At 57.6% G+C, this 19,309-nt stretch overlaps 1 protein-coding gene across 7 annotated transcripts in view; it reads left to right on the forward strand.

Annotated features, from left to right (window-relative positions):
• Positions 1-18,220, forward strand: part of RAB11FIP5 (RAB11 family interacting protein 5) — a 40,408-nt gene extending 22,188 nt beyond the window's left edge. The window contains exons 4-6 of one of the 7 annotated variants that reach the window (XM_064711940.1): positions 7,807-9,816; positions 15,530-15,713; positions 16,453-18,220. In XM_064711940.1, coding sequence (XP_064568010.1) covers positions 7,807-9,816; positions 15,530-15,713; positions 16,453-16,665 — 2,407 coding nt within the window. In that variant the 3' untranslated portion in view covers positions 16,666-18,220. Of the gene's footprint in view, positions 1-7,806; positions 10,450-15,529; positions 15,714-16,452 lie in introns of all 7 variants that reach the window. The other 6 variants (XM_064711933.1, XM_064711935.1, XM_064711936.1 and 3 more) reach the window with 6 other exon arrangements.
• Positions 18,221-19,309: the final 1,089 nt, after the last annotated feature.

Raw genomic sequence — 19,309 nt, forward strand, 5'->3', positions numbered from 1 at the left:
TCCAATCCTCACTGGGCCGTGATTCTGGGATTTCCTGGAGACAAAGCCCTGGAGTGGTTTGGGGTCACATCCCAGGGCAGGGTTTGTGCATGAGCCTGAAGGACTCCGGTCTCTGCACCCTGTCCTTGAGGAATGACAGGGCATTCCCACTCAAGATCATTCTTTTCATTTTTCTTTCTAATTTTGGGATAAGAAACCTGCTGGCTAAGGCCTAGAATAAAAAAAATTAAGGCTTAAAAATTCTGCTGTATCCAGGCAGTGCCTCCACAAGTGCCTGAGGCAGCCAGGGAAGCATCAGTGGAATGGGATGGGATGGGATGGGATGGGATGGGATGGGATGGGATGGGATGGGATGGGATGGGATGGGATGGGATGGGATGGGATGGGATGGGACAGAGCTGCCCTCAGCATCTCTCTTTGGGGCCCTTTTCCTTGGGAAGTGGGTGAGAAGCCAGCAGATTTTCCCCTTTTCCTTGGGAAATGGGCAAGAAACCAGCAGGTTTTCCCCTCTTGGCAGTCTGGGAAGGAGGCAGGCAGGGCCATGATGCTCTGATTTCGAGGCAGGGATGTCAGACCCAGCTGAAGTTCAGCTCCTTGTCCATCCAGCTCAGTGAATAATCACCAGGAGTGCCCATAAACACTGCGGCTTCCTGACAGCTCCCTGCACTCATCCCCAGCTCTGCTCCTTTCCCACAGAGTTCCACTCCATGGCTTTGTTTAAATCCCCTTCAGTGCTCACAGTTTAAGCTCAGGCTCAGCCAGAGCTGAGCTTTGCTCAGAGCTGCCTTGCCAAGGACTTTGTCCCTGAGGAGAGACTTGGGTGAGCTGTGGCAGCAGCTCCTCTGGCTGGGTTTTCTCTCCCAAAACCAGGAATGGATCCCAAGCAGCACAAGCTGGAGGGCAGGAATCCACAGAACCCCTTTGGGGTGTTTAGGAACATCTGAGTGGGCTTTTGCAATTGAGAATGGGAAATAATGAGCTTGAACTGGAGCAGGGGGGATTGAGAGGAGGAGCTGGGAGGAGTGGCTCCTGGAGGATGGGGAAATGCTGGGGATGCCTGGCTGGGAAGGGATTCTCCCTCCCAGTGTCCAGGGATTGGGCTGAGCTGAGAACCAGGGATTGGGACAGCTGAGAACCTTTGGGGAGCATTGCAGGGATCATTTGGTGACTGAGGCTGATTTGCTGCAGAAGGGCCCTGTCCATCCTCACAGGGACAGGGTTGGTCTCTGCCCTGCTCTTCCCAGTGCTCCAGTTGTCCTGGCCATTCATTAGAACATCATTACTTGTTTTAATTACACACAGCTGACGTCTCTGATTTCATTTTGCTTCTTTACACTGAATGACCTCATGGCCCAGGCTGGTGGCTCAGGTCAAAGCTGTGGAAGAGCTTTTAGGTCTTGGTGGCTTCAAAGTGCCAGAGAGCAGGGTCAGATGGGATCTTGGCAAGGAATTTCTGGCTGGGAGGGTGGGCAGGGGCTGGGCTGGAATTCCCAAATTTTCTGTGGCTGCCCCTGGATCCCTGGCAGTGTCCAAGGCCAGGCTGGACACTGGGGCTGGAGCAGCCTGGGACAGTGGGAGGTGTTCCTGCCATGGCAAGGGTGGGATGGGGTGGGATTTGAGGTCCCTTCCAGCCCAAACCATTCCAGATTCTGTGATCTCTGGGGGTTCTCTGATGTCCATCTGTGGCTGTTCAGTAGCAGAGTCACTCCTAGAGCTGGACTAACCCTTGCTCTGGAAAGAAGCAACCTCTGAACTGAGCAGTTTTAAGTCTTGACTTATTTGCAGAAAGGATTTTTCCCCTCCTTCTCTCCTGACTCTGGAAACTTCTGCCAGAATCACCCTCTCACCTGTTTGGCCACCTTGGGTAGGCCAAGCGTAACCCAGAGCTGAAGGTGGTGAGAAAGCATCAAAATCAGTCATTTGCAAGCCCAGAAGCCTCAGCCTGTAATTAGTTAAAAGGTCTGTAATTAGAGGGATGGTTTGAGATTGCCTGCAGCAAAGCCCAGCCTGGCACAGCTCATCTTTACCCACTTGCTCTGCCAAACACACCCTTCCCAAAATAAGGAGCTGCTGCTTTGGGCTGGGTTTAACTGGAGCTTCATAAAGAGGGTTTTGTTGCGTGCTGGGGGGGTTTGCTGAGCCCTCAGTGTGGGAGCTGGCTCTGCAAACCTGCCTGTGCTCTCCCTGGGGACAGAACTGGGCATTTCTGCCTTCAGCCCTTATTTACACCCCGTTTTCCCTGATCCTTCTCAGGGAAGCTCTGCTCATCATCCCTGGCTTTGCTAATCCCTGGAGCTCCAGGCTTTGATCCTGGAGGGGATGGAGCAGTAGGAAGATGCTGTTTGCTCTTTGGAGGCTGAATAAAAGCCTGGTTGGGGGTTGTTGCTTTGAATGTCAGTGTTTAAGGGCTGTGTGTAAGGAAGAAGCTCAGCAGGTTTATTTGAGGCAAAGCCTGGGGCTGAAACAATCCTTTACATGTTTCCAGGGTTTCCTCCAATGTTATCAGAGCTCTGCAGCTCCTGCTTCCTGTGGAGAATCCTGATGATAATAAAATGGGGCTGCATCTTAGGCCTGGCAGCAGGAGAAAGAGGAAATTGAGGTCTGTCCTATAAAAACAGGGGCATTTTCAGAATCAAGCCCCTTCCCAGAGCCCATACCCTTGGATCCAGCAGTGAGGTCAAACATTGACTCAGTTCCTCCCTGTTCCTCATGTGCTTCTAAAAATTGCCTTTCCTAAGGGCTGGGAATGGGAGCAGGGATTGGAAAGGCTGGAGCAGAGTCCTTGGCCAGGCTGTCAGTGGTGAGATGAAGCATGGAGCCTGTGGCAGCCCCTCCAAAGCCAGCAGCACCCCCAGAGCAGAGCCTGGGAGGCTGCAGAAGTTGAGGAAGAGGGAGATGAAGGCCGTGATGTGAAAGCAGAGTGTTGTGGCTAACAGGGATGAATCCATGGGAGCCATCAGGTCACAGCTGTGGCACAGGGATTGTGCAGCTCTGCCCCTGCCTTGGAGCAGCCCCAGGGATGGAGTGGGGTTAATGTGAGGATGGAAAATGGCTCTTTGTGCTGCTGAGCCTGCCCTTCCCAGGGATAGACAGGAGGCAGGGTGAGGAGCTGGACTCAGAGCTGGCACCAGATCAGCCCTGATGTGCTTTGGAACCATCCAGGAGGAGCACAGCCCCACTCCCACTCCTAAAAGTGGGAATTGGGGGTTGATGTTGGCATCTCCCTGGGTTCCTACTGCCCAGATTTCTCCTGTTTTTTAAAATTCCTGTGGTTTTGAGGGCAAATTCTGTAAAGGAAGATCTGTCCTTTTGAATGGGGATGATGGACAGGTGAGGCCCAAGGGAAGAGCAAAGTGGTTATTGCACAGATAATTATTATAGATTATTTATGGATTATTATAGGTGATTTATTATAGAGAAGCCCAGTCCTTCCACCTCTGGATTTCCTATTTAAAACACATTCCCTGACTCCTTCCCTCTAGTGCTCCCGCCCTGTACAAAAATGTCCTGGGCTGTTGTTGCCATCTCTTCAGCACAATTCCTGCTCCTGCTGGTGGGAGGAGGATCCTGATCCCTGCCAGGTCTGGAGCTGCTGCAGGATGCTCCAGCCCCTCCATGCTGTGCTTTTCCACTCAGGGGAGCCCTGTCTGTGGAAAAATGGGGCCAAAAGCAACTCGGGAGTGGCACCCACGGGTCCAGCCCTCCTGGAGGGATTCCCTGGGGCTGCAGCACAGCTCTGCCCTCAGCACAGCAGGGCTGGGTCCCTCCCTGCCCTTCCCATGTGCTGCTTTCTGCTGCTGTGCAGAGCCCTGCCCAGCCTGAGAGCAGCCTGGGATCCGGAGGGAGAAATCTCCCTGCACTGAACAAGCTGTTTCCAATAGACTTTTTCCATCAGGGGGTTGCTCAGCAATATTTTATTTCCTTTTTTTTTTTTATTGCTGCGAGGCTCAAAGGCGTCTGTGAAGTGCTGCCAAACAAATAAATGAGGGCAGGGAGGTACCCGAGATTTATTTTGGCTGGCGGAGCCGTGTGCTGGGAATGGGAGGGGAAGGAGGAGCAGCAGGAGGAGGAGGAGGAGGAGGGTGAGTCAGCGTTTCACAGAGCTGCTTCCATCAGACAAGTGTAGGTTTCCCTCTAGAGGAATCTGCCGTGCTCCACTCCTGCTCTCACCCAGCACTTCCAGCATCCTCCCTCAGGGGGGTGGGAAAAAGGGGATTTTGGGCTCACGGCAAGGGATGGGGGTGAACAGGGATGTTCATCCCAAGGAATGGGGTGGAACAGGGATGTCCATCCCAAGGAATGGAGGGTCAGGCAGGGATGTTCATCCCAAGGAATGGGGTGGAACAGGGATGTCCATCCCAAGGAATGGGGTGGAACAGGGATGTTCATCCCAAGGAATGGGGAGGAACAGGGATGTCCATCCCAAGGAATGGAGGGTCAGGCAGGGATGTCCATCCCAAGGAATGGAGGGTCAGGCAGGGATGTCCATCCCAAGGAATGGAGTGGAACAGGGATGTCCATCCCAAGGAATGGGGTCGAACGGTGATGCTGCAATTTGAAATCTCAGTGGAAAGTCACAGATTCTCAAATGGCCTCAGGCTGTGCCAGGGGAGGGTCAGGCTGGATATTGGGAAAATTTCTTCCTGTAAAGGTTTGTCCAGCCCTGGCACAGCTTCCCAAGGTGGGGGTGGAGTTCCCCTCCCTGGAGGGCTTTAAAAGCCCTGTGGATGTGACATTTGGGGACAGGGGTCAGTAGTGGCCTTGGCAGTGCTGAGGATGGTTGGACTTGATGGTCTTAGAGGGCTTTTCCAACCTAAACATTCCATGATTCTTCTGCCTGGAACTCGCAGCCAAGAGCCCCTGAACAAACCCCAGTGGGTGCCAGCAGGAATGGGGTTGAGGAGCAGAAAGGAAATTTCCACAGTGGATCTGCAGGAGGAAAATGAGAATTCAACAAAGATGGATTCAAGTTCTGTCTTTACAGATTTAGCCAATATCAGCAGGTCCAGCATCCCATGAGCCTCATCAGGACTTTACAAGGCTTGCAGGGACAGGAGCCAGGGAATGGCTCCCACTGGGAAAGGGGAGATTGGGCTGGGATCTTGGCAAGGAATTGCTGGCTGGGAGGGTGGGCAGGGGCTGGGCTGGAATTCCCAGATTTGCTGTGGTTACCCCTGGATCCCTGGCAGTGCCCAAGGCCAGGTTGGACACTGGGGCTTGGATCCACCTGGGACAGTGGGAGGTGTCCCTGCCATGGCAGGGTGGAATGGGATGATCCTTAAGACCCCTTCCCACCCAGACCATTCCATGGTGACCTGGAGAATGAAGACAGGATCATCTCAGGGGTTTGAGGAGGCCTTGAAGCTGTTCCTGCACCTGTGCAGGTGGGGATTGGTGCAGTCCAGGTGCCTGGAATTGCTGCTCTGGCATCAGCCCCTCCTGAGGAGGGAACTTCACCTACTCAGCTCCTGGCAGCTGGCACAGTCATTAACAGCCAGTGCTCGTTAATCAGTGCAGCTGATTAATGCTCTGCAGCCTTTTAGAGCTGGAGCCCAGCAGAGCTGGATCAGGCCCTGGCTGCTCTTACTCAGCACAAAGGATGGATCTCAGTCTGGAGCAAAACATGGAAGCAGTGCCAGCAGGACAGGCAGAGGTGGGGCAGGGCTGTGTGCCCCTTGCAGCCACCCTGGCATCCTGGTGGTTGGACATTGTCACCTTCCCTTGTCACCTTCCCTTTCCAGCTGGGAAGGAAAATTTGCCCTGTTAAAATCTATTTGTGGATGTTGTGAACTCATCCAACTGAGTGGTCAGGTGCTGAGCAGCTGCTCCCCTCTTCTGGGGAGCTCAGATTCGAGGGGGATTGGGGGAAAATGTCCAACCCTCTGCTGATCTCCAGGCTGGCAATGCCAGGAGAGGTTTTTCTCTCCATGCAGAGAGTGGCTGCCAGTCTGGGGTGCTCTGTGCCTCAGGGTCCATCAGCTTCTCCCAAAACTTCTGGAGGCTTTGTGTGCTCACCCAGAGCTCACAACCCCTGGGAGGAACTGGGCTGCAGCTGTGGGGTTGTTCCTGGCTGCTCCTGCCTGGGCCAAGAAGAAGAGGACACAGAGCAGGGCAGGACTGCCTGGGGACGAGGCTGGGCACTGCCACCACGGCTGCTTTGTGACAGCAGGAGAGGGCACCCACGAGCTGTCTGTGCCCCAGAGGAGCTGCTGATCTCAGTCAGGATGAAGGGCTCCAGGCTTTTCTTTGTCCCAGGGTTGCCAGGTCCCTTCAGTGGTGTCCCATGTGTGCTGGAGCAGAGCCAAGAGTGTTCCTGCCCCCAGACTGGCACGGGGGACTTTGGTGGCATGGATGGCTTCAATGGGCACCTTCCCAAGGAGCTGCTGAGAGCAGGCTGAGGGAAGGGGCTGTGCAGCTGCCAAGAGTGGGAGCAGGGGGTGCCCATGGTGGGGGCATCACTCCTGGGCTGAGGTGGTGCCAGCCCAATGCCCTCCCTGCTTTGGGACCAACCAGCTGCACATCACCAGCATCAGCTCTTGCCTCAAGGTGGCATTTTGTGCTTTAAAATGTGTCTGAGGAGTTTGGTGGATGCACAATAACATGGAAATAGTTGTCCAAGCAACTTTGTGATCCTGCAGTGCCACCTGCAATCCCTTCCAGCAGCTGGGCAGGGAGATCCCAGGGTGGAGCCCCAGGGCTGGACGTGCCCTGGGCACCTTGGCAAAGTAATTCATTTATTCCTTTCTCCTAAACCTTGGTGTGCCCAGAGCTGGCTGATCCACACCCATATCTCTCCCCAGCCAAGAGGGGACCTCTCTGGAGCTCTGCATCTGTTATGGAGCTCAGCTGCATCTGTTATGGAGCAGGGCCAGGTGCCCTGTCCTGGGGATGGGATTGCTCCTCCCAAGGGTGAGGCAAGGGGATGGGCCCAGAGGAGGGAGCGTGGCAGTCAGAGCACCAGATGGATGTGGGGTGTCCACGCCACACCCCACTTTGTGATGTGAAAACCTCTGAGCCTGCTGAGCCTCCTTGGTGGTGACTCCACATTGCTGCAGTTGTTCCCAAAGGAAGATCAATGAAATCCCACAGAAAGGTCCCTCAGTCCTGCCTGAGCAGGCAGCAGAGCGCTGTCAGCCTTACTTGGGGTGAGACTCTGAATTCCAGGTGTGCTGAACCCCTTCCGCCTTGGGATCCCCCTGGGGTTTCAGGCATCTCGGGATCTCGGGCAAAGGGATGTGACAAGGGGCATATGGGAGGTGGGACAGTGTCCAGAGTGGGGACAGGGCCCTGTCCTGGCCATGTGCTACCTCCTGCTGGGCTCTGGTCCCTCAGCCCTGTCCCTCCCATGCAAGCCTGAGCTCCATGAGTGCTCCCATGCTGGTCATGTTGGCAAACCAGTGTGGAGACGCTGGGGTGAGCTGGGAAAGGCTTCTCTGTGTGCCTTCACTGGTTCAGGTGACCCTGATCCCTGATCCAAGAGCCCAGGCTGCTCCTGGTGCTGCACCTGCCCTGGGTGCCACCAGCACCGGGACAAACTCACCTTGGGCTGCAGGAGAAAGTGGGGAAACCTCTCTGGCTCCTGGGCAGAAGGGGAATGAGGAGGAGTGTCCTGGGAGCAGGGCTGCCCCTCCCTGGGTGTCGTGCATGCCCCTTCCACGCCGTGATTCCATAATCATTGCTGTGCCTAACAAGAGCCAGGCATGGATTGGTCATTGCGCTGCTTGGAGCGTCTGTGGTGTGTGTGGTGTGTGCTTCCAGCCCTGTCACAGCATTAACCAGGAGGACTGTTCTGTCTTCCCTCCACAGCCTGGAAGTGTCTCCTCAGGTAGAAACCAGCTCAGATGCTCCTTCTCATTGTGCTCCCCGCTCCCCTGCCCCGTGCCCCGCTGCCCTTGCCGCTAGCATGCCGAGCTCTAACCTCCCTCCCGCTCCTGGAGACAGACAGGCCGGATGCTTGGCCCCCACCAACCCATTCCTCGACTCCCTGCAGAGCAATCCCTTCTTTGAGGAGCTCCTCGCTGACCAGGTACTAAATTCTCCTTCACCTACTCACTTTCTCTCTAGTTTCCCGCCTGGGCCGCGTGCTGCACCCGAGGTCGCTGGGAGCTTTTATTCCTCTGAGGATTGCAGTCCCTCTGGCTCCCCAAGGCGCACAGAGCCCCAGAGGGAGTCTCCAGCCCAGAGCGTTGGTGTCCCCGTGCCTGAAACCAGTCCCCCAGCACCGGGAGAGCTCCCTCCTGCCGACACTGACACGGAGCCTGCTGTCCCCTCGGAGTGGGACGATACCTTCGATGCCTTTGCCACCAGCAGGCTCAAACCAGAGCGGAACAAGGAGAACTTTTTTGCCTCGGTGGCAGCAGAGGGCATGGCTTTCATCGATGACCCCAGAGCCAGCCCGACGGAGAGCTCAGCGGGGCCGCCTTGCCAGAAGGGCTCCCAAGTGTTCGAAAAGGCGGCTGAAATCCCTGCGGCTCTCCGCTCTTGGACAAATTTCTCCGCTTTAGACGTGGGGGCCAACCTGGTGAGCACCACCCAGGAGGCCACGGTGATCGAGGACGTGCTGAGCCCCGTGTCCGCGGGCTCCATGGCCAGGAGGAGGAAAAGCAGCACGCCCATGGTCTGGACAGCCGCCTTTGCCTCGGGCAACCCCGGGGACAAAGAGGCGTCAGCAGCACTGAGCACTGAAAATAGCGCTAGGGAGGAGGGGGACAGCGGTGAGGAGGAGTCCTGCAGCACGGGGACGAACGGCTGGATGACCATAGCCACGGAGAGCGCCGCCGAGCCCTCAGAGAGCGCCGGGGAGCACCCGGCTCCTCAGGCCCCCTTCGGCCCGCGCCCGCCCTTCCTGGGCGAGGGCACCTTCGAAGCCCAGAGCTCGTCCCGTGCCACCACCACCACCTGTGTGCTACCCATGAGCTCCTTCCCCGCCGAGCCGGCCCCCGAGGCCCCGCCGGGCAGCACCGTGGTGGCGGCCGTGCCCCCGCGGGTGCCGGGGGACGCGGCGGGACGGAGGTTCCCCGAAGCGGGCTTGGAGCCCGGGGAGGGCGCCTTGGACATTCGCAGCTCGGTGTTCCGGCTACAGGCCAGCATGCGGCTGGAGGCCAGCGAGGGCCTGCTGCACTTCAGCTCCGACATCCGCGAGAGGCGCGTGGTGCTGTCGCCGTGGGCAGGGCCTCAGGGCTGCCCGGAGCTGCCGCCCGGGCCGCCCCCCAAACCACCCCGGCGGTTCGCGGCCGCGGGCCCCGTGGGGGACGGCGAGGACGAGGAGCCTGGTGGCACCCAGCGAGGCAGGCAGGAGCCGTGGGAAGAGTCAGAGGGCCCAGGAGCAGAGATGGGATTGCCGAGGAACCGTGCGAGCAGTGAGCCCTCCGTGCCGGCGCCTCCCATCCTGCTCGCACCCGGAGCGGCCGCCGCTGAAGCCGGGAGAGAGTTCGCAGCGTCTGAGGGTGCCAGAGCTGTTGCTATGGACCCAGCAGCTGGTGTGGGGATAGGAGCCGACGCCTCTGTGGGCGAACACCCATCAGACATGAACGAGACAGATGTGGCCGAACAGTTTGAGACTTGCATGTCCAACTTCTCCCTGGATGGACTGGACCGGTCGGGTGCTGAGGAGAGCAGGAGCCAGCCCCGTTTATCCCCTCAGGGGGCCACAGACAGTGCCAAGTGGGAAATGGCCTCCAAGCAGGAGCTGTTCCCCGAGGAGCTCAGTATTTCAGGACTAAACCCACCTTCCAAGCTAGACCTGGGCCAGCCCACCAGCTGGACAGCTCTGGGAGAGCAGGAGGCAGCTGGGCATCCACACCCGCCGCCCCAAAGGTTAGAACACAGGCAGAGGCCATGCCAGCTGGAGCTGGCGTGCCAGGATGGCGAGGGGCGAGCAGGAGAGCAGCCCAGGCCCCGTGCCCCTCCCCGGGAGGCAGAGCAGGGCAGGACCCCCGCCAGCGAGGAGCCCCAGGGGCGCTGGGCAGAGAGCAGGATAGACTTCAAGAAAGCCGATTTCTGGAAGCCAGATAAGATAGAGAGGCACACACAGGGAGCTTCAGCCCCGAGAAACCCCTTCACCCTGGCGCTGAGCCCCAATTCCCCGAGCAACCCCTTCGTGGAGAGGCCCCCAGCCCCTGTCCCTGTCCAGGCTGTGCTGCCCGAAAAGCTTGAGCAGGGCGACTTCAGCTTCCGCAGCCCGCAGGAGGAGCCCCCCGGGCACGGCTTGCAGCCCACTAACGCTACCCCCCTGCATGTCAGCCCGCCCCTGGCCTTCTCCACCCCTTTCCCCGCGGCTGCCACTAACCCCGAGCCGTGTGGCCGCCCCCGGGCCCCCGCGGGGGTCCCCGCCCGCCGCGCCGCCGCCCGGCCCTGCCCGTGCCCGCAGCCCGGGGAAGCTTCGGCGCTCCTGGTTCTGCCCAGGGAGACACGGCCGGCTGAGAAGCCCCTTGGCCAGCAGACGACCAGGTGAGCACTGCGGGGAAGGCGAAGGGCGTATGTGTGTGTGGGAGAGGTGAGCCCTTGGCCCCTCCTGCTGCTGGCCCCCTCTGCTGCTGGCAGGGCTGGCTCCGAGGAGGCTGCTCCACATCTGCTGCAGCTCCTATTCCCTCACCTTTCCCTGGTCCCAGAGAGCCCAGCCCGAGCTGCTGGGAGCCTTGGCTCTCTGGGATGCTGAGGGAAGTGGCCACTGGTGTCTGGTGTGGCCAGGGCAAAGGGTTCCATGCACCCCAGCTGGAAATCCAGAGCTGCACCCACATTGCACCCAGTGCTGATTTTGGCTCCATCATCCCCCACCCCGTGCTTGCAGAAGAAATGCCTTTCCCATGCCTGCCAGGAGAGCTTGTGGCTGTTTGTGCTCTCCTGAGCTCCCTCATGGCATGTGCACAGCTGCTGCCCCTGCCCTTGCCATCCATCCAGCTTTGGCTGCTTTCCTCTCCAGTACCCATTGGGTACTGAAAACCTTCTGTCCATAGCCAAAAAAAGAGTTTTTTCACCAGGGCGAAATGCCCCTCTGCCCTCCCTCCTGCAGAGATGCCCATTGGTGATGAAGCACCTGGGATTTAGCCTTGAGGCTGATGGGAATGGGAAGGGTGGAAAGAAGGGGCTGTTCCTCCTCCCAGGTCAATCCTGGATCTGTACAAATGCCACAAAGCAAAGCTGGTGAGTTCAGGGCATGGAGTCTTGCTCTGTGTCCTTCAGTTCATCTCAATTTCCTGGTTCTCCTTGCCCTGGTCTGCCTGGGCTCTGCCTGCCCAGGGGATTTACTGAGCTCCAGCAGGGGTTTATTGATCAGCCTCACTGGTCGTGAGGCAAATGGAGCTTCCTGAGGGCACCAAAATGGTAAAATCCCACCTGAACAAGACTGATTGTGGCCCTGGGGAGAGGAAGAGGGGGAGGATGGGGCCAGCAGAACTCACTGAGCTCCAGTCCTTCCACCAGGGTTGAGCATGAGGTGCAAAGTGATCTCGGGAGCAAAGACAGCATCTGGCTGGGTCTGTCAGATGATATTTTTTTCTTCTTATTTAAGCCAGACCCTCCAATCATTTTTAATTGGATTATTCATCCACCAGCAGATAGCCTTCTTCAAAATTTGCAGGGCTGCTGCCCAGAAACATGGATTTTGTTATGTTTCATGGAAAGAGAAGTGTCCTGTGGTCCCAAAGGGATCACTGAGGCAGTGAGGGAAGCACAGGGGTCTCTGTGGTGGTGGTACCTGCTCGTGGCCATCCCCAGCCTTGTCTGTGTATCCATCCAGGCCTGGCTGGCTCCTGGGATGGAATGGGCTGGGATCCAAGAGCTGCATATCCTGGATATCAGGGCTGGCTTCTGTCGTGACACGTGGCCAGGAGCTCCTGAACGTCCCTGCTCGGGTTCCTCCGGCACAGTTTGGGTCCTTACTGTGGCTGAGGAAGCTCTGAAGAACTCCTGAGGCCTCTGGGGGAGGCTCTGAGGCTCTGAACTGCTTTATAGCACTGAGGAGATGTGAGAACTGAGCCAGGTGAGGGAGGAAGGCTGGAAGGGATTTTTTCCCAATCCCCATGGCCATGCTTCCCTTCCCAGGATAATTTCCTGTTGGAATCACCAGAGGCACACAGATGAGGAAAAGATGGTAGAAAAAAAGTGGAAGGAAAAGGGAAATACTTCAGACTTGGAATGGGCATTAAGCCCTGGCTGGAACAAAAAGGGTGAAGGGGAGAGGGTACCTGGTGTGGGACGGTGAGAGTTTGGGGTGAGGGGCTTCAGTGCCTCCTCAAGAGAGCTGGAAATGGGCAGTGGGGTCCCATGGCCCTTCCTCTTTGGTCATCTTGTGTGGCTGCTGGGGCAGGGCAGCATCAGCTGCAGCTCCCAGGTGTGTGGAGGCTTTGCTGCCCCTGGGGACAGGGCAGGATGGTGCCTGCACTGCTGGGGACATGTCACATCCCGAGGACAGGAGGGACCCCAAGGACAGCCTGGGAGCCCCACTGCCTGGAGGAGCCTGGCAGCTGTGCAGCTCCTGCCTTTCCTTGGGATTCAGCAGCTGTGCAGCTCCTGCTCCTCCATTGGAATCCAGCAGTTGTGCAGCTCCTGCTCCCTTTGATATGGGGCTGGCCCAGCATCCTGTGGCCCATGCAGGTGACAGGACTGGGGGTGTCACAGGTACCAAGGTGGTGGCACAGGCTGTGCCTCCCTCGTGTCGAGAGTACCGAGGATGCTGCATTCTGAAAATGAGGTGTCTGGTTAGGTCACCCCATCTTGGTGATCCTCGTGGAGCCCCTGGAGCTGGGAGTGTGGCTTGGCCCACCCAGGGCAGACCTGGAGAGCTGATCCCAGGCCCAGTCATTCCCCCTCCTCCTCTGGACCCTTGCTCCATGGAGAGCTGGCCCTTGGGTGCTGAGTGGTACTCCAGGCACAGCAGCTGGGAGAGGGATTCTCCTCCATGGGAGAGGGATTCCCTTGGATTCCTTGTCTGGGAGTGAGGAGCATTTTGATGAGCATTTAAAGGCTCCCTTTGGGAGCTGCTGAGGGAAATGCACCCAGTTTTTCCCTGTGCTCTGCAGTGACCTTGGGAGCACCAGTGAAAGCTGGGACAGGGCAAGGCTGGCTCAGAGAGGGGGACAGGGCTGGGCCAGTGTCACCCTGAGATGTTCCACCTTGGCCTTAAGCTCCATCATAACTCAGATCCACTTGGGATGCAGTTCTGGATTAGGAGCTGGTGAGCAGCTGATTCCATGCTCCAGTTGATGTTCATGGACCAGAAGAGGAAACTGGTCCAGCTTCTTGGCAGGTCCACCAGACCTTCAGACCTGATGTGAGGTGTGAAGCTCCCCTGGAGGACCTGGTGCCACCATCCCAGGACAAACCCAGCTCAAGGAATGTCTCCAGCTCTTGGATCCTCCCAGAGACACACGGAGCAGGCAGAGCCTTGCATGCACCACCCTCAGTGGGGAGCAACAGGATAAAGAATTCTTTTCAAAAGCCCCTTCTCCAGCCCTGCAGCAGTGACTGTTCCCACTGGCCATGGGGCTGGCAGCTACCTGTCACCACCCCTGGGTGGGAACATCTCCCTGTTCCAAACACATCCAGGCATTCCCACTGGCTTCCCAGGGCAGCTCGGTCCCAGGGAGGTTCCCAGCCACACTGTGGTTGTAGCCTCTGTGCTGGCTATGGGGATGCATAAGGTGACAGTGACATTTGGGGCTCAGGCCTGGCTGGATGAGCAGCCCTGGTGGCTCCCCCAGTCCTCTCCTCACCCCTGTCCTGCAGTGTCCTGGTGGTTGTAGCTCCTGGTCAGGGTTTAGTGCCAGTGGGCAGTGCTGAGCCTCGTGTGCAGAACAGCAGCTCCTGCAGCCCCTGGCGCTGTCAGTGGCTCCCCCTCACGGCTGTGGGATCCCTCCATCCTTTCCAGCTGCCCAGGAGTACTGGGCTCTGTCCTTGTGCCTGGACAGCTCTGCCAGGGGATCAGAGAATCACAGAGTCTGCTGAGCTGGGAGAGACCCACCAGAGTCATCCATCCACCCCTGGCCCTGCTCACACACCCCAAATCCCACCTGGGCATCCCTGGAGTGCTGTCCCAACGCTCCTGGAGCTCTGGCAGCCTTGGGGCTGTGCCCATTCCTTGGGGAGCCTGGGCAGTGTCAGCACCCTCTGGGAAAGAACCTTTCCTGAGCTCCAGCCTGACCTGCCCTGGAACAACTGCAGCATTTCCTGTCCTTGGTCACCAGAGGGAGGAGATCAGAGCTGCCCTGTGCTGTCCCTTGGGAGGAGCTGGTCCTTTGGCTTATTGGAGCAGGTTGGTGGCTGCAGTGCTGTCCCCTCCCAGCACAGGGGACAGCAGGAGGCATCGTGGGGGTTGAAGAGGATTTCCACATCCTTGGTATGTCCTGATCCCATCACCATGGCTGAGGCACGAGGACATGGCACCACTGGGACACACAGCTGGTGGGGCTGTCACCTGTGAGAGGTTTTGCAGAGCTCCAGGTGGAGGTTTCATGTTTCCATCCCAGTGGATGGAAGTTTGGGTGTTTCCATCCCCGTGGATGGATGTTTGGATGTTTCCATCCCAGTGGATGGAAGTTTGGGTGTTTCCATCTCAAGGATGGACGTTTGGATGTTTCCATCCCTGTGGATGGATGTTTGGATGTTTCCATCTCAAGGATGGACGTTTGGATGTTTCCATCCTGATGGACAGATATTTGGATGTTTCCATCCCAAGGATTGATGTTTGGATGTTTCTATCCCAGTGGATGGATATCTGGATGTTTCCATCGCCATGGATAGATTTTTTGGATGTTTCCATCCCAATGGATGGATATTTAGATGTTTCTATCCCAATGGATGGATGTTTGGATGTTTCCATCCCAGTGGATGGATGTTTGGATGTTTCCATCCTGATGGACAGATATTTGGATGTTTCCATCTCAAGGATGGTGCACAGCTGTGCCTGCTCCTTGCAGGGAGGGAGCATCAGGTCACTTCTCTTTCCATCACACTGAGAAGAAACTGGACTTTGTTCAAGCCCAGAAAGAACCTTTTGGGTGAAAAGTGGGGCAAAAATAAATGAAAATCGAATTCCCCCATAACTGGCTCCTCACCCTCCCTTTGGCCTTGTGGAGGGGGCCAAATTCTGTGGTGGCTTTCAGGCAGGTGACATTCAACTCTTGGGCTGGAGCATCAGTGGTGACCCCAGAGTAGTCTAGGGGTCCCTGGGCAGCAAAAAGCTGCTCTGGGCAGTGGGTGCAGCAGGCTCTGATCACACTGGAGCTGTGTTTGAGCCCCTGGCAGCTGGGAGTTGTGACCCACAGCATTCCCAGTGAGGATGGGCAGTGCAGGTGTGGGCTCCAGGATCTCAGCCTAACACGTGTGCTGGGGCTTCTTATGTCCTGTGTGGGTGGGAGCAGCTCCAGGGGCTCTGCCCTGCCCTGCCGGCTCTCCTCAGAGCAAGAGAGCTCTGGGTGGCAGAGACACCAGGGTTCAGCAGTTCCTCAGTCTCCTGGGTGGTGCCATCCCTGTACAGTCCCAGGGACAGGAACCCTGGGGGTGCTGACTGTCCCACCCTTGTTGCCCACAGCCCCCACCCCGTGAAGCCCCTGAGTGCAGTGCAGGAGGGCTCCAGCGAGAGGAAGCAGCAGCACAGGGCCAGCCTGGGCTCAGCACTGAGCAATGGCCTGGAGAGGCTGAAGACAGTGACCACGAGCAGCGTCCAGCCCCTGGCCCCGACCTCCCAGCAGGACAAAACTGACCCCAAGGTAAAGGTAGGAGGCTGTGCCACCCCTGCTCCAGGTGTGCTGCTCCAGGGCCTGCCATGAGAGGGTTGAGGGTCCAGCCCCTTGGGCTGCTCTGCCTCCCTTCTTCCCTGGGCTCTGCACCTCCTCACCCCCTTGTTCTCCCATCACCTGCTTTGCTTTTGGGGTGGTGTTGTGCAGTGTGTGAGTGAATCCCTGCTTGTAGAAACATGGAATGGGTTGGGAGGGGCCTTAAATCCCATCCAGTGCCACCCCTGCCATGGGCAGAGACATGTCCCACTGTCCCAGGCTGCTTCAAGCCCCAATGTCCAACCTGGTCTCCACAAGGCATAGAAGGTGGAAGGTCCTTCCTGGAGCTTTGCTGACCTGGATATACTCCAAACACTGCTGTGCTGGGGCCAGCAAAGCACCTGTGGCACCTCTGAGGACGCAGAGGGTGTTGTGAAGGTGACCCTTCCATCCCTTTGTCCACTCCCACTCCGTTTGCCTCCCCAGTGTCACATGGAAAATGCTGCTGGGTTCCCCTGATTGAGGGTCTCAGAAGCCCTGTGGGTGCTGCAGGGTGTTCAGCTGGTGCTTTATGAGCAGCACACGAGGTCTCTGTGGGTCCCCTGTGCTGCTCCTGCCTCTCCACTTTGGAAAGACAGACATGGATAGTGGGAGTGCTCTGTCTGTTACTGCATCCTGCAAACATTACCAGGAGCAGAGATTTTAATGCCAGTCCCTGAATGTCCCTCTTGCTTCCCAGCAGGACCCTGGCCAGCTGGACCAGTCAGCCAAGTATTACCACCTGACCCACGATGAGCTGATCCAGCTGCTGCTGCAGAAGGAGGGCGAGCTGAGCAAGAAGGAGGAGCACATCCAGGAGCTGGAGAACTACATTGACCAGCTGCTGGTGCGCATCATGGAGCAGTCCCCCACGCTGCTGCAGATCCCTCTGGGGGGAGGCCAGGCCCCCTGAGCCTGCCCAGGGCAGCAGCAGCCAGCAGAGCTGTGCCCCCTGAGCCTGCGCAGGGCACCCAGCAGAGCTGTGCCCCCTGAGCCTGCCCAGGGCACCCAGCAGAGCTGTGCCCCAGTAACCACCACGCTGCCAACACCCCTGCACCCCCTCTTCTCGCCCGAGGCCTGCAGTGGCTTCTGTTCCCAGAGTTAGCAGGAAGGGTTATCTGCTCCTTCCCAGCCCAAGCTTAGCCCAGCTCAGCTCCAGGGAGCTGTAGGGTGGTGGGCTGCCAGCACCCTATGGGGAGGAGCAGAGCCCTCCCCACCAGGCAGGTGCCTCTGCAGGTTCCTGTTGCTGTGACCAAGTGCCACCTCCCGGGCACTCCTCCTGCCAGAGCTTTAAATGACCCCTGGACATCTGAGAGCTGGAAACCATCTCCTCGTGACTTCACCCTGCTGCTGCTCCTCTGCCCACACTCCTCCTCCTCCTCTCTCCCCTGAGAGTGGTGTCCCCTGGCTGGTGTTGAGCTGCTGGGTGACACTGGGGACACTGAGACCCAGTGAGACTCCCCCAGTACATTCCTGAGCAGAGCCTGTGGGACACCCCTTCCCCTCCTCCCCCAGTTACCCCCAGTGAAGGATGAAGAGCCAACTCCAGTTTGTGCCACTCTCTCACCACACTTGTGGGAGATGCTCCACAAAGGGACAGTGCCAGGCCTAGGTGGTGTCACTGGTGGCTCTGTCATAGCACCAGTGACACTGCCTGGGTCCCTCATGGTTGGACTGGGAATATGGCAAAGGTGCCCCAGGAGTGCTGCAGGAGATCCTTTGCATGCCCCCACCCAGCAGGGGCTGCTGTGCCCTGGAGGGACCAAGGAGTGCAGAATCCACATTGAATTTCCACTCAGTATTCCCAGGAATGGCTGCTCACAGCTGCCCTGCCCTGTTCTGCCTCATCTGTCCAGCACAGCCAGAAAACACCCCCAGAGCAAGGTCTGGGGGGTCTGACCCCTCTGCAGGGCCCCTGCAGGGTCAGACACCCCAAAACCTCTTGGCACAGCCCAGAATTCCCAAATCCTGGCAGGGCAGTGCCCTGCTCTGCTGATCACATCCACAGGCTGGGATTGGCTCTCCAGGGCAGTGCCCAGCCTGCTGCCCTGATCATATCCACACACTGGGATGGGCTCTCCAGGGCAGTGCCCAGCCTGCTGCCCTGATCACATCTATGGGCTGGGATCAACTCTCCAGGGCAGTGCCCAGCCTGCTGCCCTGATCACATCTATGGGCTGGGATCAACTCTCCAGGGCAGTGCCCAGCCTGCTCCCCTGATCACATCCACAGGCTGGGATGGGCTCTCCAGGGCAGTGCCCAGCCTGCTCTGCTGATCACATCCACAGGCTGGGATCAGCTCTCCAGGGCAGTGCCAAGCCTGCTGCCCTGATCATATCCACACACTGGGATGGGCTCTCCAGGGCAGTGCCCAGCCTGCTGCCTGATCAGATCCCAGGCTGGGTTCAGTTCTGCAGGGCAGTGCCCAGCCTGCTGCCCTGATCACATCTATGGGCTGGGATCAACTCTGCAGGCAGTGCCAGCCTGCTGCCCTGATCAAATCCCAGGTGGGATCAGCTCTCAGGCAGTGCCAGCCTGCTCCCCTGATCACATCCACAGGCTGGGATGGGCTCTCCAGGGCAGTGCCCAGCCTGCTCTGCTGATCACATCCACAGGCTGGGATCAGCTCTCCAGGGCAGTGCCAAGCCTCAGGGCAGCTCTGTCCCCTGCTGACCCCTGAGTGACCACCCAAAGCTGAAGCAGCATGAGACCACGACTGTGTTCTTTGTTCCAGTTGTAAACTTGTCTGTTGCAATTTTCATCAAATTCAGTATATCATCTCTTTTGGCGTGCCAATTCCCCTTTTTGTTTCCAGTTTTGAAGTAAAGTTATGTTTGAAGTAAAGTTATGTAAAGTAAGCTGGCTAAGGCTGCAGGGACCCCCTTGAAGGCCTGAGGGGATCCTGGCCCATACTCAGTCTCCACAGATAAGGAACACTTCCCAGGGCAGCACTTTGGGATGGAGTGAGGATGAAGAAGCTGTAGGACTGGTGTAATTGCACCAATTTGGAGGGGTGTCATTTTTGTTAAATGGGCTTCCATCTTTCCTATGGGTAGACCTAACAAGCTCAAGGTGGGTCAAGTGTTGGTTGGGAGGTTGATATTGAAGTTGGATGCAGTAATGAGCTTTGGAGGACCCCAAGAGCTCCAATTCCTGGGGTTCCTCTGGTGCTCGAGGCAGGGTCTAAGCATCTCCCAGACTGGGTTTTTTATCTGTGTGTGGGTATTCATTTGCTGCTAAGGAACCCTACCAGGCATATTGACAGAGGGTTGTCCACACTGCCCATGGACAGGCAGAGATTGTCCTGCTGTGAAGTCTTGGCCAGTGTGACCCAGATATTCTGGCTGGGCTGAGGGACAATCCATGCACCAGCTGATGGAAAGGTGAGGAGCATCCAAAATCCTGTCTGGAGCAGTTGGGGATTCCCTGCCACTGGAGACATGGCAGGATACTTGGGGGTGATGAGTTGATCTGTGAGTTTGAAAAAATAGGGTTTTATAGCTTTACCAGCCCCTCATATCTTCCCATCTGATCCCCTCAGTTTTTACTGAGTAGAA

This window comes from Zonotrichia leucophrys, chromosome 4, assembly GCF_028769735.1.
Source record: "Zonotrichia leucophrys gambelii isolate GWCS_2022_RI chromosome 4, RI_Zleu_2.0, whole genome shotgun sequence".
Lineage (NCBI taxonomy): Eukaryota > Metazoa > Chordata > Aves > Passeriformes > Passerellidae > Zonotrichia > Zonotrichia leucophrys.